Source organism: Jaculus jaculus, chromosome 8 (genome assembly GCF_020740685.1).
Source record: "Jaculus jaculus isolate mJacJac1 chromosome 8, mJacJac1.mat.Y.cur, whole genome shotgun sequence".
Lineage (NCBI taxonomy): Eukaryota > Metazoa > Chordata > Mammalia > Rodentia > Dipodidae > Jaculus > Jaculus jaculus.
Window position 1 is genome coordinate 105,423,516 of NC_059109.1, and position 24,845 is coordinate 105,448,360.

The 24,845-nt window shown below is 45.9% G+C and overlaps 1 protein-coding gene across 1 annotated transcript in view; it reads right to left on the reverse strand.

Moving 5' to 3' along the window:
• The window catches only part of Napb (NSF attachment protein beta), a 59,821-nt gene that overhangs the window by 19,564 nt on the left and 15,412 nt on the right, over positions 1 to 24,845 (reverse strand). The window contains exons 2-7 of the mRNA XM_004668749.2: positions 24,400 to 24,479; positions 18,586 to 18,702; positions 12,048 to 12,094; positions 11,834 to 11,911; positions 2,916 to 2,971; positions 1,915 to 1,999 (exon numbers count right to left, since the gene is read on the reverse strand). Coding sequence (XP_004668806.1) covers positions 1,915 to 1,999; positions 2,916 to 2,971; positions 11,834 to 11,911; positions 12,048 to 12,094; positions 18,586 to 18,702; positions 24,400 to 24,479 — 463 coding nt within the window. The remainder of the gene's footprint in view (positions 1 to 1,914; positions 2,000 to 2,915; positions 2,972 to 11,833; positions 11,912 to 12,047; positions 12,095 to 18,585; positions 18,703 to 24,399; positions 24,480 to 24,845) is intronic.

Below are 24,845 nucleotides of genomic sequence, written 5' to 3' on the forward strand. Positions count from 1 at the left end.
CCTGGTCTGAAAGTTCATCTCAGTGAACCTGAAGCTGTCTGCTACAACATTCAAAAAGGGCCCCAGACTATTTGATAGCAGTCTCTTCAATACATGATGTTCAGTAAACTGGACTTCCACATGCCAAAGGATTAAGCTGGACCCTTGCCTAATGTACACAAAGGCAAATCAGGTCAAAACAGATCAAAGACCTAAATTCAAAGACTATAATCCTGACTCCTAGAACAATTCAAAGGGCAAAATGCCCCAGGCATGGTGGTACAAGCCTTTAATCCCAGCATTTGGGAGGCAGCGGTAGGAGGATCGCTGGGAGTTCAAGGCCACCCTGAGACTACATAGTGAATTCCAGGTCAGCCTGGACTAGAGTGAAACCCTACCTTGAAAAACAAACACAAAAAAACCCAAAACAGGCAAAATGCTTGACCCTGGATTTGGCAGTGATTTTTGGATAACACCTAAAGTAGGTAGTGAAAGAAACGGAAGTTCATAGAACTTAAAAACATCTAGGTGTCAAGGGACACTAATAGAGTGGAAAGGAAAGAGGAGAAGATATTTGCAAGCTGCTTATCTGACCAGGAGCTAATATCTACAATAAGAATTAAATCTAAACACCAAAAAATCCAATTAGAAACTAGCAAAAGACTTATTGTCAAGAGAAAACCTACCTAATGAAGAAAATATTTGTGAATAAGATACCTGATATATGAAGAACACCTATAATTCCACAACAAAAGAAGAAAACCTACTTAACAATGGGCAAAGGATTCAAACAGGCATTCTAAGAACGTGAAGAGATGCTCATTATCACTATCACAGGGGAAACGACAAAACAGACAGACAACAAAAACCCACAATGAGACAACACTTCATACACGTTGGGGCAGTATTTAAGAAACAGAAAACACAAGTGTCGGTAAGGACGAGGAAGAGTTGGCGCCCTTATGCTCTGCAGGATGTAAGTGAGGTAGCACTGTGGGAGAGTCTGGCGGAGCCTTAGGAAGTTAAACAAGGGCTTACCACGAGACCTAGCAACTCCAACTCCATTCCTAAGTACATAGCCAAGAGAAATGAGGCTACTCCCCCACAAAAATCTTAAGGGCAGGGCTGGAAGGATGGCTTAGCATTAAGGTGCTGGCCTGCAAAGCCAAAGGACCTAGGTTCCATCCCCATGTAAGCCAGATGCACAAGATGGTACATGCGTCTGCAGTTCGTTTGCAGTGGGTGGAGGCCCTGGCATGCCCATTCTCTCTCTCACTGCCTCTTTCTGTCAGATAAATAAATAAGTTAAAATTGTTTTAAAAAGTGTAATGTTCATAGGAGTGTGAGTCTTTTAAAAAGTTATTTATTTGCATAGAGAAAGAGCGAATGAATGCGAATAGTGTGCCAGGCCCCCAGCTCCTCAAACAGACTCCTCACTACTCAGCGTATGTGGCTTTATGTGGGTACTAGGGAAGCGAATCCAGGTCACTAGGCTTGGCAGACAAGTGCATTAACTGCTGAGTCATCTTGCCAGCCAGGAGTATTATTTTTAATAGCCTCTAAGTGGGAATATTCCCAATGTCCACCAATGAATGAATGAATGAATAAACCATGGAGTATTACTCAGCCACCCATGAAAAGCAATGAAGCACTGATGTATGTTACAACGTGAACACAGAAAATGCTATGCCAAGTGAAGAAGTTAGCTGCAAAAAGAACATTAAGCCGTAAGATCCTATGTATGCTAAAGGCTCAGGGATGGACAAATCACAGACAGAAATCAGATTCTACTGCCAGGAACTGACAGAAGAGGGGAACAGAGAACTTGGCCTCTCTTGAGAGTGGTGGGAAGATTCTACAGTCAGGGAGTGGGATGTTACATGCTTCGTGAATACACTAAAAGCCAGTGTCGTCTACCTTCAACCATGTCCTCACCTGCTCGTAGATCTCGATGGCTTTCTGGTATTGCTCCAGCTGGGCAGCATAGGCGGCCACCTTCAGCAGACACTTGTTAGCAGAGCTGAAAACAGAAACAGCACTGGGTAAGTGACAAGCCCCAGGAAACTAAAGGCCGTGTGTGTTGCCCCAAGACACTTGCATGTGGCACAAAGATGCTCAAAGTATAAACATGGCTTTTATTACACATTAAACAAACAAACAAACAAATATTGGCTGAGCTGGGGCGATAACTCAGTTGGTTTAAGTGCTTGCCACACAAGCATGAGGACCTGAGGTCAGAATCCCAGCACCCACATAAAACTCTGGGCTTGGTAGTATACACATATAATCCTAATACAAGGAATAGAATCTTTGGAGCTTGCTAGCCTGTGAGTTCAGCTAACTAAGTCAGTGAGCTCTAGGTTCAGTCTCTAGGAATACTCTGTCTCAAAAAGTACGGTGGAGAGCAATTGAGGAAAACCTCCAATGTTAAACTTTGGCCTCCACATGCATGGTATGCTCACACATGCATTCGCTCATATGTGAGTCCACACACAGATGAATATGCAAGCACACACACACACACACAATAACACTGCTAATAGTAAGAAAAATATGGTCTGGATGGATGGCTCAGTGATTAAGGCACTTACCTTCAGAGCCTAAGAACCTGAGTTAAATTCTCCAGTACCCACATTGAGCCAGATGCAAAAAGCGGCACATCTGGAGTTCATTTGCAGGGGCTGGAGGCCCTGTGTGCCCATTCTCTTTCTCTCTCTCCCACTCTCTCTGTCTCTGCTTGCAAATAAATAAAATTTATTTTTAAAAGAAAAATACTAGCCAGGTGTGGTGGTGCACACCTTTAATCCCAGCACTTGGGAGGCAGAGGTAGGAGGATCGCCTTGAGTTCAAGGCCATCCTGAGACTACATAGTGAATTCCAGGTCAATCTGGACTAAAGACCCTACCTTAAAAAAGAAAAAGGGAAAAAATACTTGCCTGTTTGATTCCTCTCCTTTGTAATAATCAGCAGACTGTTCATAATGTGCAATAGCCTGAAATATAGACATGTTGTTTACATACAGTTTATTGGAAGAGCTGCATTCAAAAGCTACATGTGGCTGGACATGGTGGTGAACACCTTTAATACTAGCTCTCAGGAGGCAGAGGTTGGAGGATTGCTGTGAGTTTGAGGCCACCCTGAGACTACACATAGTGAGTTCCAGGCCACCCTGGGCTATGAGTGAGATCCTACCTCAAACACACACACACACACACACACACACACACACACACACACAGGCCACATGAGCATGGGTGTTTTTCCTGTCGGTTAATCTTTTACAAGGTGGCCTCTTTAAGGAATACAAGAAGGCATGGAACCTCCTTAGGGTGACTGTTAGCTATCCATCCGGATCTGTCCTTTCCTTCTCCCACAACAAATACACTGTTTTCCCAGTCTCTGTTGCACAGAATGGCCATGTGACTATCTCTCTGACAGAATGTAAACAGACATGCTGTGGGCCACTTTCAGGCTTGTGACATGCATCCTACTCTAGTTCCTTCCCATTTCCCATAAGCTAGAACGGCAGTGACTAAATATAGCGTGAAACCAGAAGTTACAAACTGAAGCTGGCAGAATCTCATCCACCTGCTTCTAAATAACCCTGAACCCTGGCAGACCCGAGCACCGATGAACCTACAACAGCTGCTCTGGACTACTGCAGGAAACTATAAAACCCTAGTCATACTCTAGGCCTACTACCTGTAGTAGCCACGGCTGCTTCCTCTACCACGTGTGTCATGAACAAGACTGCTGCCCAAAACACATCTAGAATGTGCACCACCCAGTTACCAGTCAAGCGGAAAGGAAGCAGAGTGCCGGAAGAAGCCCTCATTACACTGTGGCAGAAAATCTAGGGCTGGAGAGATGGCTTAGTGGTTAAGGTGCTTGCCTGCAAAGTCTAAGGACCCAGGTTCGATTCCCTAGTACCCACTTAAGCCACATGCACAAAGTGGCACATGCATCTGGAGTTCATTTGCAATAGCTGGAGGTCCTAGTGCGCCCATTCTCTATCTGCCTCTTTCTCTGTCTCCCACCCCCCCGCCAAATAAATAAATAAAACATTAAAAAAGCAAAACTGAACAAACCCAACACACAACAACAACAAAAAAAAAGTTTTAAAAAACATGGCATTGGCCCCACAGAGCACTAGCAGGAGCACTGATGCCTTGTAAATGCTGAGAAATGACAGGAAGAACTAGAAACCTCCATGTGGAACAGCAAGGAAGGGGCATAAGTTAGTCTCTTGTAAATGCTGAGGAATGACAGGAAGAACTAGAAACCTCCCTGTGGAACAGCAAGGAAGGGGCATAAGTTAGTCTCTTGTAAATGCTGAGGAATGACAGGAAGAACTAGAAACCTCCATGTGGAACAGCAAGGAAGGGGCATAAGTTAGTCTCTTGTAAATGCTGAGGAATGACAGGAAGAACTAGAAACCTCCCTGTGGAACAGCAAGAAGGGGGCATAAGTTAGTCTACCAGCACTGGGAAAGCGAGACCAGAATGAATACACATACTATGATGCACTAGGAAGATCTCACCAGAGGCCCAGCGTGCCGCCAGCTTACCCTGCCCCAGCTCCCGGGAATGGGAAGCTTGCCTTTTTATCTCATGTTTTTTTTTTTTAACTTTTCTATTTTTTTTTCCTTTTTTTCTTTCTTTACTTAAGAGAGAGAAAGAGGCCATCAGAGAGAGGAACGGGTGGCCCAGGGTCTCTAACCACTGCAAACAAACTCCAGCCCCCTTTTTTTTTTTTTAAATTTTTATTTATTTATTTATTTGAGAGCGACAGACACAGAGAGAAAGAAAGAGAGAGAATGGGCACGCCAGGGCTTCCAGCCTCTGCAAACGAACTCCAGACGCGTGCGCCCCCTTGTGCATCTGGCTAACGTAGGACCTGGGGAACCGAGCCTTGAACCAGGGTCCTTAGGCTTCACAGGCAAGCGCTTAACCGCTAAGCCATCTCTCCAGCCCTCCAGCCCCTTTTTATCTTAACTTTTTTTCATTTTATTTTTACACTGTTGATTTTTTTTTAATTTTTTTTAATTTATTTATTTGAGAGCGACAGACACAGAGAGAAAGACAGATAGAGGGAGAGAGAGAGAATGGGCGCACCAGGGCTTCCAGCCTCTGCAAACGAACTCCAGACGCGTGCGCCCCCTTGTGCATCTGGCTAATGTGGGACCTGGGGAACCGAGCCTCGAACCGGGGCCCTTAGGCATCACAGGCAAGCGCTTAACTGCTACGCCATCTCTCCAGCCCTAAAAATATTTTTTTTTTTTTGAGGTAGGGTCTCACTCTAGCCCAGGCTGACCTGGAATTCACTATGGAGTCTCAGGGTAGCCTCGAACTCACTGCGATCCTCCTACCTTTGATTCCCAAGAGCTGGGATTAGAGGCGTGAGCCACCACGCCTGGCTTGATTTTTTTTTTAAGTAATACAAAATGAAATTTGGGGGACTGGAGAGATGGCTTAGCAGTTAATGGCACTTTCCTAAGAAACCTAAGAACCCAGGTTCAATTCCCCAGCACCCACATAAGCCAGATGCGCAAGGTGGCACATGCGTCTGGAGTTTGTCTGCAGTGGCCAGCGGTCCTGACACGCCCATTCTTTCTCTCTCCAAAAAAAAAAAAAAAAAAATATATATATAAAAATAAAATCTAGCAAGGCATGATGGCTCACGCCTTTAATCCCAGAACTTGGGAGGCAGAGGTATGAGGATCACTGTGAGTTCGAGGCCACCCTGAGATTACATAGTGAATTCCAGGTTAGCCTGAGCCAGAGTGAGACCCTACCTCGAAAAACAAAAACAAAACAAAACAAAAAATCTATTTCCATCAGGCAATGCAGAAGGCAGACCAGAGTCAACCAAGGCCAAAGCTCTATGCAAAGCGCCCTGTAATATCAGCTGTTGTTTCACCAGCTGTGAGCACATCTGGAAGAAATTACAGGCAGTTAGGATGGATAAGAGACCAAGCCCAGACAAGCGCTTCCTAACACTGGAAAGCCAATAGCTTCTATATTCCAATAGGCAACAGGTACGTCTGCCCGAGACTCAAAGCGGCGGGCGACCAGGCAAGAGGTCAGCTAGTCAACATGCCAGGGCTCGTGACCTGAGCAACTGCCGAACTCCTTGGTCATGCAGCCCAGCCACAGACAGCACAAAGATAAGCAAATGGCTGAGTCCCAAGAAACTTCTTTCTCTCTCTCTCCTTTCTTTCTCTTTCTTTGTTGGTTCTTGCTCTAGCCCAGGCTGACCTGGAATTTACTATGTAGTCTTAGGTTGGCCTTGAACTCACAACAGTCCTTCTACCTCTATCTCTTGAATGTTGGATTAAAGGTGTGAGCTACCATGCCTGGATAATTCCCCACAATTGCTGTGTGTCACAATACTTTTCCTCCCAGCAATAGAGTAGTGCGACATTACTGCGGGCTACAGGAAACAAGCGGTAGGCTTGCAGATGCCTGCCCTAAATTACAAAGGTTTCTAGTAAGCCCCAAACAGAACAGCGGCGCATGAAACTCCAATTAAGGAGCTCAGCTCAGAAATAAGAAAAGAGCAAATAGGCCGGGTGTGGTGGTGCACACGTCTTTAATCTCAGCACTCAGGAGGCAGAGGTAGGAGGTTGGCTGTGTGTTCGAGACCACCCTGAGAATACATAATGGATTCCAGGTCAGCTTGGGCTAAAATGAGACCCTACCTTGGAAAACAAAACAAAACAGCAAATAAAGCAAAGCAGTCTCAGAGACAATTCTTCTGCCTTCCTGAAAAGTAACCTAATGTCACAGGATGAAGGCGGAGGAGCCAACACTTCTGACACCTCTGTTGAAAACACTATTGTTTGTGAGTGATGACGTTGGGCCCATGGTTCCAGCCACTCAGCCCACCCTGCCTAATATGCTCTCTACAGATTTTCTCCGAGTTACTTCTAGATCCTCTGTAATCTTTAGCAAAGTGGAGATTGCCAGGGCAGTCAGAATTACTTCTAATAGGGGAAAACTGAAAACAGCTTCAGTAGTTAAATGCAGGTGGGCCATAATTCAAGGCAATGGATAGAAGTATCCAGACAGAAAGCTCTCCATGAAATATTACAGCTGAAAACACAGTTGCGGCAAATGACCCTCCTTTACAAATGTGAAGTCCCATACAGGAGGCTCCAGGAAGAACACGTTTCTCTGGAACTCTTCTCAGAGGTGTCACCACACACACATGGGGTTACATCTTTGTGCAGGGACGCAAGCTCTGTGAGGGCAGGCCCAGGACTTCTGCTCACCACAGCAGCCCCAGCCCAGGTGTACAGAAGGTGCTCATAAACCGAAGCTAGGTGAGAGAATGCAAAAGGCGGACAGCCAGGGCACCCAAGAAACCACAGCCAATATTCTGTTCTCATTCTCATTCTTTTAGTAACACTTCCCATTGTAGTAGGAGGGGCGAGGCATGGAACACATGACAAATCTCCTGTAGAGTATGGGATCACAGAACCTCTTCCTGGGGCACAGGGAACAGAAATGAGTTGGGCTATATGGAACTGCTACTGTGGATGGGGGATGGCCCAAAGTGGACAATTCGGTCTAAGTTAAAATAAGCAATGGTTCTGACCCAGCAAGATGTTAGAAGTGTGAAGCACAGCTGTGTGCCTCACAGTAGAAGAGAAAACGTAGGTCTGCTTTTTAATAATGCTAACCAAACCAGTCTCCAGAGTCCATGGTTTTGGCAGAGAGAGCCCCTAAAAGGCAAGCCCATCTATCCCCTGTGCGAGTGCAGAAGACTCAGAGAAGGGGAGCAGCCACAGGTCAGCGCTGATGCTCACATCAGTGTGGAAGCACATGGACTCACACTTCCCAGGACGCACAGGCCTCATGACCGTATCAGGCTTGAGAGTCCACCGTGCGGGTGAAGCATTCTTAAAAAGCTGTGAAGTGGGATCAAGTCTCAGAACAAAAACCCTCAGACAGACCAGAACTGGACCTACCGTATGCACCCATCCTATGCTGTAAGCAAGACTCTTAAGTCAGAATCCTGGGGATCTGAAAACAATGGAGTCAGGGCTCCTCCAAATCATTCACACATATCCGACCTGAGATCTGTGGGCCATATGAAGCTGAGGACAGATATCAATGTGATCCAAGACAAAATTGTAAACTTAAGGGCTGGAGAGATGGCTTGGCAGTTAAGGTGTTTGCCTATGAAGCCAAAGGACCCAGGTTCGATTCCCCAGGACCCACGTAAGCCAGATGCACAAGAGGCACAAGTGTCTGGAGTTCGTTTGCAGTGGCTACAGGCCCTGGCATGCCCATTCTCTCAGTGTCTGTCTCTCTTCTCTCTCTGCTTGCAAATAAAGAAATAACAATAAATTAGTAAAAAAGTAAATCTTTAAAAAACTTGTAAACTTCAAGTGGCTTATTTTTTGGTGATTTTAAAAAAATAATTTGATTGCACAGCTCATGAGCATGAACTTTGTAGATGGTGGTATTGTGTTGCAATGTCAAGAGGTTGGACAGCCTGAACAATCACCTGCCAGGGACTCATTTACTATGGGGCTCTGTGTCCTACTTGATTTTTTTTTTAATATTTTTGTTTATTTTTATTTATTTGAGAGTGACAGAGAGAAAAAGAGGCAGAAAGAGAGAGAGAGAATAGGCGCGCCATGGCCTCCAGCCACTGCAAACGAACTCCAGATGCGTGCGCCCCCTTGTGTATCTGGCTAATGTGGGTCCTGGGGAACCGAGCCTCGAACCGGGGTCCTTAGGCTTCATAGGCAAGCACTTAACCGCTAAGCCATCTCTCCAGCCCCTACTTGATGTCTTTTAAGTTTAGGAAATGTCACACCTCACTGCCTAATAGCTATAATCTGTGACGGAATTAGAGCAGACACTGGGTAGTAGGCAGTAACAGGAATTAAGTCCATGGGTCACAAGCTGGCTGTAAGGTGCCTTAGCTAGGTATTTTTCACACATAAGCTTCCACTGACCATGATCTTGTGAATTCAACCAGACAGAGAAAACGTAAGAGTGTCTGCAACAATGCAGAAGCTCCAAGTCAGGGAACATGAAAAGTGTGTGTGTGTGTGTGTGTGTGTGTGTATAATATAGTACTTTATTTTTATTTGACACAGAGAGAGAGAGAGAGAGGGAGAGAGGGGGGGAGGGAGGGAGGGAAAGAGGGAGAGAGAGAATATGGGTGTGCCAGGGCCTCCAGCCACTGCAAACAAACTCCAGACACATGTGCCCCCCGTGCATCTGGCTAATGTGGGTCCTGGGGTATCAAACCAGGGTCTTTTGGTTTTGCAGGCAAATGCCTTAACTGCTATGACACCCCTACAGCCCTACTTTTGTTTGTTTGTTTGTTTTGTTTTGAGACAGTGTCTTGCTATGTAGATACAGTGGCCCTGAGCTGCCATCTTCCCACCTCAGCCTCCAAGCGCTCGGAGTGCATCACAGGACAGGTACGAACTACCACATCCCACCTGTACTTCTTAAACTGCCTTAAACAGAACATGAGACATTAGTGAGAGAAAGTGGCCACTTTGAAGAATGGCAGAAACACAGTAGGTAATGAATGGCTTAGAAAATGACATATGAGGAGCAAAGGACAGTGCTATAGACTACTTTATCTACCCCTAATTTTGCGAAGTGTCATGTGTTAAAGTGACAGCCTAAGACAGTCCCTGGTGGCAGGAATGGCATAACCCCATGATACTGCAGAACAGTGCGCTGACTGCCATGGACGTGGAACCAAGTCAAGAAGATGCCTATGTGCACTGATGTCCTCCACAAGGTTTGCCCAACTCAGCAGACCCCGCCCCTCTCAGACACGGCAAATGAAGACCCCGCAATAGCATGTGTGTCCCTCCCTGTCTGTCTCCTCACTCACTCTACACCAGGGAGTAAGTGTGGGCTCTGCTTTCTTCCTTCAGAGCCGGGCTTGCACAAGGGGCTGAACGTGATCCACACCAGAGCCTCCTCAGAAAGGGGGCAGTGGGGGAGGGCCTGAGCAGCAGGAGGCAAATGCAAGCACAGTCTGCACTCAGCAACCATGAGCGCAATGCGGTCAGCACATCAGGGACATATGAACCCCAGCAGCCCCACCAGGATGACCTCAGGTACTTCCCAGAGCCTTGGCTGTGTCAGAGAAGGGGATAGGCAAGCTTAGTCAAGCAGAATTTGTTGAACACATACTACATTCTGGGTCTCAGAGCCCATCAGACAGGCAGAGGCAAACAGCTCTGCTGCCATAGCGCCAAGTCCAAAGAAGGGAAGGAAAGAGAAACACCAGAGTGATGAGCAAGCTTGTGCCACAGGATGAAGGGTGACACATATATTGACAATCAGGGGCCAAATGACGGAGGGTCAAGGGTATTGTCTGGGCAAGAGTCCCTGAGGGACTGAGGTTATAATTTTAACTAGGGGGCCATGAGGTGCCTCATAGAAAAGGTGGTGGAAGTCAGCTATGTAGACTTAAAGGACGGGAGGAGCTAGTCACACTGGGTAAAATGCATGAGGAGTTTGACAGGCAGGGGAAGAGCCAGTGCCCAGGCAAAAGGTCATCTGGCACATGTAAAGAGCACCAAGGAGGCCACAAGGGTACGCGGGGGAGAAATAAGAGAAATCTGAGGTTCCAGAGGTGCATAAGGGGTGTGGGCGGGTGGGAGTAACTCAGCGGGCCACGGAGACCCTGAGCAAGTACTGTAGTTACCTTCCTGTTGCCGGGATAGAGCTTTCAACCAAAAGCAGCTGGTGGGAGACACTTTTTATTCTGGCTCACAGTCTCCAGGGGAAGCTCCATGGTGGCGGGGACAGCATGGCACGAGCAGAGGCTGGGCACCACCTCTGCCACAGCAGGTGGAAAGCAACCAAGTGAGCTGCGCTCTAGCAAGGGGGAGTGGGCTGTGACACCCTAAGCCCGTCCCCCAAGCTGCCATCAGCTGGGGGCCAAACACTCAAACTCGGGAGTTTATGGGGGACATCTGACTGAGAGCACCCCTCACTCCTCTGTGCACAGGACATGCAACATGAGGCTGTGAGCAGTGGAGACATGGAATCTTCTTTACAAATCCATTCATGCATATGTAATGTATTTTAATCGTGTTCAGCCCCATTAACTTCTCCTGTCCTCCTCCCACTTCCACTGAAACCCTTCTTTCCACCCCCCTTCTACTTTGCTGTCTTTTTCTCTGACCACTGAATTAGGTAGCGTTGCACGAGCATGCTTGGGGAGGGTATTTAGTGGCATATGTACAACCGGAGGCTACACCACTGAGGAAAATGAATCTTGACCTGCAACTGACAAGGCTGCTCAGCTGCTCAAGCATTTGGGATGAGGGGATAGAGAAAGGCATGGAGGGCCAGTTAGGGGACCCTATCACAGAAATGCTCACAGGCTGAGTGGGGCCTAGAGAGAAGACAAAGACCTGCTGGCTGCAGGTAACCCACGGATGGCACTTGAGATCAGTCTGGTCTTCGACATGGTAGCCCTGAGATGCCTGCAGGACCTTAGCGGACAGGTGGGCAGGCAGGTGGGCACACAGAGGAAAGCAGCAATGCTGACCAAGAGTGCAGAACGACGGCCGCCTCTCTAGCCTTCTCTCCCAGGCCTTAGGGAGCTTTGCTGGGCAGCTGCAGATTCTTTTGCCCACAGAACATTCTGACATGCACCGGGGTGCAAACCATGGGTGCCATGTGGAAATCTGAACCCGTTCTGGAAGAATACAGTTCCTCTACTCAGCCACTAATACCCAGGAGGTCCCCTCGGAGCCCACTGTGATTACTCTACACAACACATGCTGACCGGGAAAGGGCTCCCAGAGGCCACCGACTAGTCTCCTGCCAGGCCAAGTTCGGGGAGCACTGCTCACCTTCTCAATGTCCACAAGCTCTGTCTCGTAGATCTCAGCAATGGTGATGTGGTGCTTGGCTGCGATTGTAAACCTTCCCTAGGAAGAGAAAACAGAGTCATACACCCAGTTTACCTATCTGAATGCCAATCTATTTGGGAACAGGAAAAAAATTCGACTCTAAGCCATCTCAGGGACTCCACCCCACAGCCACTCAAGCAATGCAATGTCTTACCATGTCTGTGTAAATGTCGATGGCTGCATTTAAGCAGTTGATAGCCTCTGAAGCGTGGGCAGTCAAGAAAAACAATGAAAAATCCATTCAGTGAAAGAGGGTTCAGGTGAGCCTGCGTACCTGGCTGCTACTGATGGTAAAGAGGTACAATTGGAGGGCGGGCAGCTCAGTTAGTGGGCAGCAGACACAATCATGCAGGGTCCAGATTCATTAGCACAGCTTTGTTCCCAGTAGGCACATGGTAATTTAAGGCAAGGTGGCTGCAGTAACACTGGCTCAGTTACCCTTAGCCTTAAAATGAGGGTTCCTACAAGCAGCAGACTATGTGACCAAGAATATGAAAGCATGGGATTATCCTCAATACTCATAAATTACACCTACTAGTATACAAGGTAAATTATCTATGTTAATTTTGGAAAAGGCATCGCTTGCTAGGAAAAAACATTTCAATAATCTACTCCTCATGCAGCCAACACTAAAAGCATTTTGAAATGCTTGGTCAAACAACTCTTCAGTCAAATGTGCCTAATGCCCAATGATGCTAGCTTTTGTTGTACTAACAGGCAGACAAAAGGAAAATAAAATTCTCATCAATGACAGTAAATTGTACTTATTTCCCACATTTTTGAGGCCCCCCAAATTTCTTCTGTTACAAAGCAGTGCTGTTTGTACTGCTGACACGTAGCTTCAAGTTGCCTTGGGTTTGAAAGAGCAGCAAGGAGGCAGCACGAGGCTGAGCATAAGGTCAGCAGAACCACAGAAGCCAGAGGGCCAGGCGAGGTGGCGCACGCTTTTACCCTGAGCCCGTGCGCGGCTGAGATCCCAGGACCCCTGTGAGTTCAAGGTCAGCCTCGCCTACAGAGTGAATTTCAGGTCAGCCTGAGCTAGAGAGAGACCCTGCCTCAAAACAAACAAGCCAACGAAGAAATAGAACAACAACAACAAAAAGTAAAGAGCAACTTCTCCCTATGCTATTTGAACATGTAGAGACATTGTCACACCTTAAAAATACAGAAAAATAGGGCCTGAAGAGATGGCTCAGGGGTTAAGACAGTTCTTGCAAAGCTTGCCAGACTGGGTTCGATTCCCCAGGACACATGCAGAGCTGGATGCACAGGTGTCGCTGCGTCTGGAGCTCATCTGCAGCAGCAGGAAGCTCTAGTGCTCACATGCTTTCTCTCTGCTTACAAATAAATAACTTTTTTTTGTTTTTTGTTTTTTCGAGGTAGGGTTTCACTCTAGCTCAGGCTGACCTGGAATTCACAATGTAGTCTCAGGGTGGCCTCAGACTCACGGTGATCCTCCTACCTCTGCCTCCCCAGTGCTGGGATTAAAGGCGTGTGCCACCATGCCCAGCTTAATACAAATATTTTTTAAAATACAGAAAAATAAGGCTGGAGAGATGGCTCAGCAGTTAAAGGTGCTTGTTTGAAAAGTCTGGCACCCAGAGTTCAATTCCCCAGTACCCATATAAAGCTAGATTTGCAAAGTGGTACAACCATCTGGATTTTGTTTGGAGTGGCAAGAGGCCCCGACACACCCTTCTCTGCTTGCAAATAAAAAAATAAAAATATTTAAAAAATACAGAAAAATAGGTCTGGAGAAATGGCTTAGTAGTTAAGGCTCTTGCCTGTAAAGGTAAAGGGCCCAGGTGTGATTCCCCAGTACCCATGTAAAGCCAGATGCACAAGGTGGCACATGTATCTGGAGTTTGTTTGCAGTGGCTACAGGCCCTGGTGTACCCATTCTCTCTCTCTGAAATAAATGAATAATATGTTTTTTTCGAGGCCAGGTACAGTGGTGCACACCTTTAATCCCAGCACTTGGGAGGCAGGGGCAGGAGGATCACCGTGAGTTCAAGGCCACCTTGAGATCACATGGTGAATTCCAGGTCAGCCTGGGCTAAAGCAAGGCCCTACCTCAAAAAAACAAAAACAGTAATTGGAGAGATGGCTTAGTGGTTAAGCGCTTGCCTGTGAAGCCTAAGGACCCCGGTTCAAGGCTCTAGGACCCACGTTAGCCAGATGCACAAGGGGGTGTACACGTCTGGGTTCCCTTGCAGTGGCCAGAGGCCCTGGCACGCCCATTCTCTCTCTCTCTGCCTGTCACTTTCAAATAAATAAATGTAAATAGACAAGAAATATTTTTAAAAACCCAAAAACAAAATAAAAAATCCCCCACCATATATATATATTCTAAAGATTATTTGAAACCCTTGAGACTTTTGTTTGAAACTCACTATGTAGTGCAGGCTGACCTAGAACTCACAATCCTGAGTGCTGGGATTACAGGTGTGTGCCTGCATATTCAGCTCAGGGATTTTAATGCCTTCATCATATTCTAAAATACTGTGGTATTTCAAGTCTACCATTCTACTGCTCCACTCACACAGGCTACACCTAGATTTTTACTTTTTGAAATGAACTGTGGTCAGTCTATACACAAAAGCCCTTGACAGCATCTTTCTTTATGACATAGTCATAAAAATTTGGATTTGTGTGTTGAATGAACATTAAGAGGACAGGGGGACTGGGACAATGGCTCAGTCAGAAAAGCGCTTCCCCTACAAACATGAGGGCTTGAATTTGGAGCCCCAGAACCCATGTAAAAATATCAGGCTAGTGGCACATGCCAATAATCCAGAGTCAGGGAAATAGAGAATCTTTGCGGCTCACTAGATGTCTGAACTAGCCAAAGTGGTGAGCTCCAGGCTCAGCAAGAGACCCTTTCTCAAAGAATAAGATACACCTAAGGAAGATCCCAACATCAACCTCTGGGCCTCCACTCTCATCCACACACATATGCCCTGCCCCACACGTAACATGCATGCGCGCGCGCGCGCGCACACACACACACACACACACACACACACACACATGGAGACTCAAAGTACAAGTGTAAGAGGAAATATTTTAATACTTTAAAAATAAAATAATTGGGCTGGAGAGATGGCTTGGCGGTTAAGCGCTTGCCTGTGAAGCCTAAGGCCCCCGGCTCAAGGCTCGGTTCCCCAGGTCCCACGTTAGCCAGATGCACAAGGGGGCGCACACGTCTGGAGTTCGTTTGCAGAGGCTGGAAGCCCTGGCGCGTCCATTCTCTCTCTCTCCCTCTATCTGTCTTTCTCTCTGTGTCTGTCGCTCTCAAATAAATAAATAATTTAAAATAAAATAAAATAAAATAATTTATTAGCAAGCAGAGAGAGGGAGGAAGGAAGGGCACACCAGGGCCTCTAGCCGCTGCAAACAAAATCCAGATTTATGTATCATTTCTGGCTTTTCATGGGTACTAGGGAATTAAACCCAGGCCGTTAGGCTTTGCAGGCAAGTGCCTTAACCACTGAACCATCTCTCCAGCACTGATTTTAGCATTAAAAAATATTTTATTTATTTATTTGAGAGAAACTTAAAGAGGCAGAGAGAGAGAATGGACATGCTAGGGCTTCTAACCACTACAAACAAACTCCACATGCATGTGCTACCTTGCATCTGGATTTAGATGGGTACTGGGGAATTGAACCTGGGTCCTTAGGCTGTGCAGGCAAGTGCCTTAGCCATTCAGCCATCTCTTCAGCCCTGGTTTTAACTGATAAGTATACTCTCTTCTTTAAAAAGATATGTTTGCAAAATTGTTACCATTTTCAATGTTCAATTTTATTCTTTCTTCAAAACAAATGCTTTGAAAAGCACTTTAGGGCTGGAGAGATGGCTTAGCGGTTAAGCGCTTGCCTGTGAAGCCTAAGGACCCCAGTTCGAGGCTCGGTTCCCCAGGTCCCACGTTAGCCAGATGCACCAGGGGTGCACGTGTCTGGAGTTCGTTTGCAGAGGCTGGAAGCCCTGGAGCGCCCATTCTCTCTCTCTCCCTCTATCTGTCTTTCTCTCTGTGTCTGTCGCTCTCAAATAATTTAAAAAAAGAAAAATAGAAAAGCACTTTAAAAAAAGAGCATGACAAGGCATGGTGTTTGTGGTGGTTTGATTCAGGTGTCACCCATAAATTTAGGTGTTCTGAATGCCAGGTTCCCAGCTGATGGCAACTGGAAATTAAAAACCTCCTGGAGGTGGTGTATTGTTGGGGGCAGGCTTCTAGGTGTTATAGCCAGCTCCCCCTTGCTAGTGTTTGGCACACTCTTCTACTGCTATTGTACACCTTACTACAGCCAGGGGGTGATGTCCACCCTCTGCTCATGCCATTGTTTTCCTCTGCCATGATGGAGCTTCCCCTCAAGTCTGTAAGCCAAAATAAACCCTCTTTCCCCCAAAGCTGCTCTTGATCGGGTGATTTCTGCCAGCAATGCAGACCTGACTGCAACAGTGCTACACAACTGTGGTCCCAGAACTTGGGAGGCAGAGGTAGGTGCATCACTGAGATCTCACAGCCAGCCTTGGACTACAGAGGAAGTTCCAGGTAAGCCTGGGCTAGAGTCAGAAGCTACCTCAAAAACCTTGCCCCCCCAAAAAAGAAAGGAAGAAAGAAACATTTGCTGTTCAACTTGCAGTACTGGATTTCAACCCCAGACTCTATGTAAAAAGCCAGAGGCAGTAGGGATGCAAAGGCCTAAGCAACGTCAGGGGAAGAGATTAAGTAAAGGAAGGGAGGGGAGAGGGTTAATCAAAATCTAAGAAGGGCTTGGCATGGTGGCATATGCCTTTAATCCCAGCCCTCAGAAGGCAGAGGTAGGAGGATTGCCACCTGAGACTACATATTGAATTCCAGGTAAGCCTGGGCTAGAGCGAGACCCTACCTTGGAAAACTAGAAACCTGAGAGGGTATGAATAAGTCATATATAAGACCTATTATTTTGGAGAGTGGTGCACCCAGAATCCATAGATTGTTACCAGAAACTTTTCAGTGCCAGAGATGGGATACCTTCCAGAGAGGTGTTGGCCAGGGAGGTCCCTGATGCCCCCAAAACATTACAAGTCACTGCTGAGGCTCTTGGCTTTTCACTAAGAATAGATGTTAAGACCCTACTCCTGAAGATTCCACATGGTTGGGCTGCAAGATCACTGAGAAATCTTGCTGGAGCTGAGCTAAAAACCTCCTCCATGTAGACCAGCTGACAGAAAGCTGGAAAAAGCTATGCTGCATGCAGTTCAATGGGAGAGAGAAGTTATCAGTGGAGATAAACAACAGTCAACACTGCAAGCCTTAAATTTGGCTAGCTAGGCCAAATGAGCCAATGGGTGCAATAGTGGCATGTCTGTTATGGAGGAAACCAACCACTAATTGACTGGAGGCCCGCTCCATGGGAGAGAATACATGCCCGATGATGGGAGAAGTCATGAGCCCTAGGGGTGTAATGCCTGCTGATGTCTGGATAAATACATATACTAGGCTCGCCAAACTGTCTGGTAAGCCCTTCTCTTAATGTTCATACTCATATATTAATGCTACTCTCACTTTTGGTTAGAGAAGCTTCTCTTTTCAGATGGCGGTAACCTATGGGACGACTCAAAAGGCACCACATTGCTGAGAAGAAGTGACAGAGGAGTGCTCAGCACTGAAACATCTCTATCGCACCTTCCAAGGCTCAGGGTCCACTGTGAAAGAGGTGGTGGAAAGAATGTAAGAGCCAAAGGAAGGGTAGGACTCCTTACAATGCACTGTTCCAGACACAAAATGGCCTGGACATCCATGGCCTCACAGTGTCTGACACTATCTACACAAGATCATCATAATTGGAGGAAAAGATGATGACATCAAAATAAAAGAGACTGATTGAGTGGGAGAGGGGATATGATGGAGAGTGGAGTTGTGAAGGGAAAAGTGGGGGAGAGGGAAGTATCATGATTTATTGTCTATAATTATGGAAGTTGTCAATAATTAAAAGCAAAAAGCCAGAGGCTAAGGAGGGCCCTGCAATACTAGCCTGCTGACAGGGATAGAAGGGGAAGATGGGAACTTCTCAGAAGCTCATGGTAGGGGCAGCAGAATGTAGCAGTGAGAATTCAGTGCAAGAACCAGGTCTCAAATGAGACGGACAGGTGAATGTGACCTCTAAGTGCTGTGGGATGTAAGTGCCAACATTTCACACTTACACAGTCACACACACAAACATGTACACACATATATGTAAATATTAAATCTCTTAACAAGTCAGTCTTGAAACTCACGCCTATTTAAAAAAAGGGGTAGATTAGAATTTCCTTGTAAGCTCAAGGACCTCTCTCACAAAGCTGCAAGTATCGGGTCCCAGCATGGTGGTGCATATCTCTAGCCCTAGCACATGGGAGAAGGCAGGAATTCTGAGCTACATGGTAAAATGCTGCCTTGAAAACTCTCTTGACTGCCCCTCCTCATCCCTATCAAACTGAAATCCTGCATTAAAGGCAATTTCCAGTACAGTCTCTGAAATGCAATATAAATGGAGTTTAAGAAAATGATAACAACTAAATAGTCAGGATAAATTTACAGTATGTTCGCTTCATAAAAGCACCGAACGCTAAAGAGTAAACATCCCTCGTTAGAGTGGAACTAGCAGGACTCAAGATAGCACATCCGTCTCGACCCTTTAATCACCCAGAGCCTCCAGCTGCCTTACCTTGAGGGTCTGCCTTCTTGTAGGCGTTCCCCGCATCCACAAAGCTGGTGGCAGAGTCGTGCTTGCTCTGAAGCTGCATGTGGAGCTTAGCGGCCTGACAAAATGCATTGCCTGCAGCTGAAGAAGACAGCACAGTTAAACACGAGGAACAAGTCTCCCACAGAACGGCCTGGCTCCAGGGAAAGTTACCCTTCCCTGAACAGAAGCTAGTCACAGGTGCTCATGTATCTGCTGTTGCTCCTTCCTGTCAGCCTTGGTAGGTATACCTACCGAGCACCCCTGAACACCCAGCCTCCCCCTTGGCCCATTGTTCAGTACTGACTGATAGCCTAGGCTCTTCAGTTCCATCTCACATCGTAAGGTAAGATCAGCACAGACAGGGGACACCAGCTGTACAGTTAAAGAAACGCAAAGCACTCAAGCCAGGTTGTCATCTGCTCAATTCTCAGTCTTTGTGTCTACGGCACTCAGGTGTCCTTGTTGAATCTGTTATGGCAGGAAACACATGACTAAGAATATCACAAAACTTACAGGTTTAAATTAAATTGGGGTGAGTGGGTGGGGGGTGAGGTTGAGAAAGGGTCTTGCCCTGTGCTTGTAGTCCAGTCTAGCCTCAAACTTACTATGTAGCCCAGGACATCTCAAACTTGTGATCCTTCTGCCTCAGTCTCCTGAGTGCTGAGATGACAGAAATGTGCCACCACACCCAGCATAATAAAAAACAAACTAACTAACAAAAAAATAAAAGCAAACAAACAAACAAAAAAAAAAAACACCCAACAAACTTTAGCCATTGCTCGTATGGCTTGGCTACGAGGTGTATCCCCCAGGCTCATGTTATAAATGCTTGATCCTGGACTGGGCATGGTAGTGCACATCTTTAATCTCAGCACTCAGGAGGCAGAGGTAGGAGGATCTCTGAGTTCAAGGACAGCCCAAGACTACATAGTAAATTCCATGTCAGCGGGGGCTAGAGTGAATGAGGCCCTACCTCAAAAAAAAAAAAAGTAAATAAATGCTTGATCCCAAGCTTGTGCTGGTAGTTTGGGAAATTCTAGAATGTGGGGCAGTTAAAAAAAAAAAGGTGAGATTTAGAAAAAATAGATTACTGAGAACTTGGGGGCCCAATGTTGTCAAAGCTATCTCTCTGTCCTTTTCTCCACTTCCTGTTCACAACAAGGCAAAGAACTTTCTTCAACACGTGTTTCTGCTGCCATGACATTCTGCCCAGGCTCAAGGGGCCAAGCAACCAAGACCTGAACACTCTGAAACTGTGAGCTAAATAAATCCTTTCTCATGTAAGTTGTACTTTCAAAGATTTTGCTCACAGAGAAGGGCAGGTGCGAACAAACATTTGCTTGAAATTTACTTTTAGGAAATAAAGTATCCCATTGTGCAAAAGTTTCAGCTGCATCCCTTGTCCCAACCCTCTTTCCAGAGGTAGTCACCTCATCCCCACATGGGCTTGTGATCTTCACCCAAGGAGAAAAGGCCACGTAAGCTCAGGTTCAACTCTTGCTCTGTGCCTCAGCTTATGATAGTGTACCCAGGCGATTCTGAACACATTTAACCAAAAGCATGGCATGGGTACTGTGGTCTCAATGTTGGATCCCAAATCATCCATGTGCTGGACTCCAAACATTCACTATGATAGTATTAGGAATTAAGTATGTGTGGAATACTCACAAATGGAACTAGTGCCCTTAAAAAATATACTAAAAGGAGTGAGCTGCCTTGCTTTCTCTGCTGTGTGGTAAGAAGCAGGATAATGCCAGACAGCAACCTGTACCAGACACTGATCTGCTGGCAGGCTGGTCTTGGATATTTCAGCCTCCAGAATGATGAGCAAAACATTTGTGTCTTATAAATTTCCCAGATGAAGGAATTTTGCTGCAGCCCTAGTAAGGGGCTAAGGGAATCAATGACTAATGAGAAGTGTGGATGCTGGCCCCTGGGAAGCCAAGAGAGGCACAGGATCCCAAGGAGGGTCAAGGCCACTGCCAGGGAATGCAATTCAAGGATTAGGGAAGCAGTGAGCTACTACAGTATACCAGCTGTTAGTAGCTTTGATAGGCTCTCTGCCTCAGCAGGATGTAGCAATGACTTGGATTTGAGTGCAGGAAGGACCACAGTTGCTGGCCACTTTCTTCACTACATGCAAATCTATTCTTAGCGCAGCTCTGTGATCTAGCATGTTTAAATGTCATCACTTCTTTCTTGTCAGCATTTCACTTTCAACGTTTGTATTTACTGTCCTAGAACCAGCCATGGCCCATGCTTTTCTGGCAGAGGATAACAGCATCACAGCTAGGCTCTCTTGGGCCACCTCCATCTCTACAGACAACAGGAAGTGCTGTGACTTTAAATCTTCATGTCCTTATTTGCCCAAGCCAGATGCTGGCTTACTCACTCACTCAAAGCACTCATTCCAGTCACTACTAACAAATGCCAGCTTGGTCTCTCCAGACCTGGAAGTATCTTTAAAGGAGAATACATTAAACTCAATGGCCTCTGGGAAGCCACCCAACTTATGAGGCTAAATTTCTTCAACTGTAAAATTGGTCTACTGTCTGTAAGGATGATAGCTTAAAAGCATTAGCTTAATCATTATAAATGGACTTTTAAATATTTTTATTTATTTATTTTCAAGTAGACAGAGATAGAGAGAAGAGAGATGTAGAGAGAAGGTTGCACCATGGCCTCTAGCCATTGCAAATAAACTCCAGGTGCATGTGCCACTGTACACATGGCTTGACATGGGTACTAAGGATTCGAACCCAGGTTGTTATGCTTTGCAGGCAAGTGCCCTAACCTCTGAGCCATCTTTCCATAAAAGAAATTTTAAAATGACAAAGATACAATGGCATCACGAGACCAGCACTGCAGCCCAGTTTAGCTACAGAGCTGAGCCTTTATGTATTCACTAGACAAGTGTGCCGAGCATCGGCTCCACTGGAAATGTACTCTAGATCATGGAGACACAGTCAAAACAGAACACATACACACCTTAGCCTTCCAGGTACATGGCAATGAGGGCCCGCATGTGATGAACACATGTACAGGTAAATGAACACACCACCATGTTATTCAGTGTTTTTGAAAAGTGGTGACAGACACTGGGGGAGAGAGTGGCAGGGAGTTTCCAGGAAGGAGGAGACTGTGCTAAATGAGACATCTCTATCATACTCTTCAAGGGTCAGGGTCCATTGTGGAAGAGATGGCAGAAAGAATGTAAGAGCCAAAGAAAGAGGAGGAGTGCTTACAATGCTGTCTTCCAGGCATAAAATGGTCTTGATATTCATGACCCCAAAGTGCCTACTACCACATCAGACCTTCATAACAGGAGGAAAAAAATTATGACATCACAATAGAAGACAGGCTAACTGGAAAGAAGGGAAGCAATGGAGGGCGGATTTGGAGGGGAAAGATGAGGGGTGGCGGGAGGAAATTACCTTGGTTTATTGTATCTACTTATAGAAGTTGTCAATAGGGCTGGAGAGATGGCTTAGTGGTTAAGCGCTTGCCTGTGAAGCCTAAGGACCCCGGTTCGAGGCTCGGTTCCCCAGGTCCCACGTTAGCCAGATGCACAAGGGGGCGCACGCGTCTGGAGTTCGTTTGCAGTGGCTGGAAGTCCTGGCACGCCCATTCTCTCTCTCTCCCTCTACCTGTCTTTCTCTCTGTGTCTGTCGCTCTCAAATAAATAAATAAAAAATTTAAAAAAAAAAAAAGTTGTCAATAAAAAGTTTTTTTTTTTTTTGTTTTGTTTTTTCGAGGTAGGGTTTCACTCTAGTCCAGGTTGACCTCGAATTCCCTCTGTAGTCTCAGGGTGGCCTCGAACTCACAAGATGATCCTCCTACCTCTGCCTCCCGAGTGCTGGGATTAAAGGCGTGCGCCACCATGCCCAACAACAACAACAACAACAACAACAACAACAACAAGCCAAGACGCCTGACAGGGAGAGGCGGCCGTGCAGGTCGGGGACTGGCTGCAGAGCCGCACGCCGGCAGCAAACCGGGTCAGGGCTAATGGAAAGCCAACGTGGCACGTAGGGACCCGTGGCCTTCTCAGCATAATTTTCAAAGGCCTAACCTCTAGATAAGTTAGGTAAATAGAGGCTGGGGAGATGGCTCAGTAGATAAAGTGCCTGTCAAACAAGCCTGAGTATCTCAGTTTAAAACGGCAATGCCCCACGCTGTGGGGTTTCTGATCCCAGCACTCCCGACAGTGAGACCGGAGGCAGAAAGAGCCCTTCCCGGGAGCTCGCAGGCCAGCTAGCCTGCGGAACGCAGCACAGCGAGCACCGGTGGAAACGAGAGACCCTGCCTCAAAAGAGGTGGGAGGCACAGTGAGGCCTCACCTTGGAAAAGCTGTCATGTGACCTCCACAAGTGTGCTGTGGCACATGTGTACCCCACCCCCCCCAACAAGTGATGGTCTTCTTAGGTAACATCATTTTCCACCTGTTATTATAGACTTGAACAGAACAAAAGATGACCTGCTAGGGCAGTTTGGTTTCTCCTCCATTTTTTTTCAGTACATTATATGACAAGCATAAGAACATCTGAAATATCACCAACTCCTTTTTTAACTAAAGCTCTACCAAAGAATTATAAAGGATTTTGGAGCCAGGAGGGACCTTTCTGATTCAAACATACTTCCTCTGCCTCCAGCCCGTGGGTGACCCCATATTCACACTAATTCTGCCCTGTATAGGACATGACCTTGAAGAATAAATCTGCTGATGATTGGGCTTCTGTGTGAGAAGGAAAATACTTAGTAGCAGAGGCCAGTAAGTTAAAAAGGAGATATAAAGGGAAGAGAAAGGAAGGGAGGAGGGTACTTAATAGGTTGGTATTGTATATCTGTAAGTACAATGATTGAGATGGGGAGGTAATATGATGGAGAATGGAATTTCAAAGGGGAAAGTGTGGGGGGGGGGAGGGAATTACCATGGGATTTTTTTTTATATTCATGGAAAATGTTGATAAAAAAAAAAAGAATAAATCTGCTGAGGTGTATGTAACCACTGTTACAGTGGGCTCACTCAGAATAGAAAATGGTTAGAAGTTGTCAGTGAGAAAACCAGGCATTTCTATCTATCCTAGTAGTTCATAATGGGTTTCAGTACAACTGTCATCCCTTATGATACTGTATTTACATGAACACATCAGTCAGAACCAAAATTAAAACCCTTCCTTCCTGATTCCAAATAATTCTACATTTTTAGTTACCACAATCCTACTGCTCGGGGTGGCCTGTAGAAACAAAGGCAGACACTGTCCCCTGTGTTCAACCTTGAAGCTGTTTCAAGCCTTGGTTCACTGAGATCACAATCTGTCTAGTACTGGCACTGTCTCTGGGACTCTAACAACCTCATTCTTTTCTTGTTTGATTTTTGGTTTTTCGAAGTAGGGTCTTGCTCTAGCCCAGGCTGACCTGGAATTCACTATGTAGTCTTAGGGTGCCTGGAACTCATAGCGATTCTCCTACTTCTACCCCCACCCCCACCCTGGGCTGGGATTAAAGGTGTGAGCCACCACAACCGGCAACAACCTTATTCTTTGAAGGGAATAAAGCTCTTTCCTTCTTCAAAATGATTTTAAAGTTTTTTTTTTTTTTTTTTTCAAGGTAGGGTTTTACTCTAGCTCAGGATGATCTGGAATTCACTATGTAGTCTCAGGGTGGCCTTGAACTCATGGCGATCCTCTTACCTCTGCCTCCCAAGTGCTGGGATTAAAGGCATGAGCCACCATGGCCAGCTCTTAAAAGATTTTCTTTTTTTGGTCTGGAAATAAGTAAAAAATTTATACGTACCACTCCAGTTCTTTGCCATCTTGAACATGTTAGCAGCTCTGGTGTACATTTCACATGCCTCTTCTATTCTTGTGTTTCCTCTAAGAAAAAGTTAAACATGAGGTTACATTTTATTGTTAACAACCATCTTCCTTACCTCACACAATAAGGTTTAATGAGCATTTACTATGTGTTATCAGGCAAACTATAAAATTTTCACTGCAAACAGCAGAGAAATGAGACAGATAAAGAACAGACAGAATCGACTAGAGATGCTTAACCAGGGTCCTTCCTAAGTATATAAAAAAGTAAGTTTTCTATCAGACTAGATAATTAGGAAATATATTTCTCAAAGAGGTTGATTTAAGGATAAAGATACTTTTTACTTGGCTATTTTTCAAGAGTTTACCATTATATTTATTCAAACTTACAAGGAAAAACTAAATCTAAGGGCCAGAAGTGCAGGT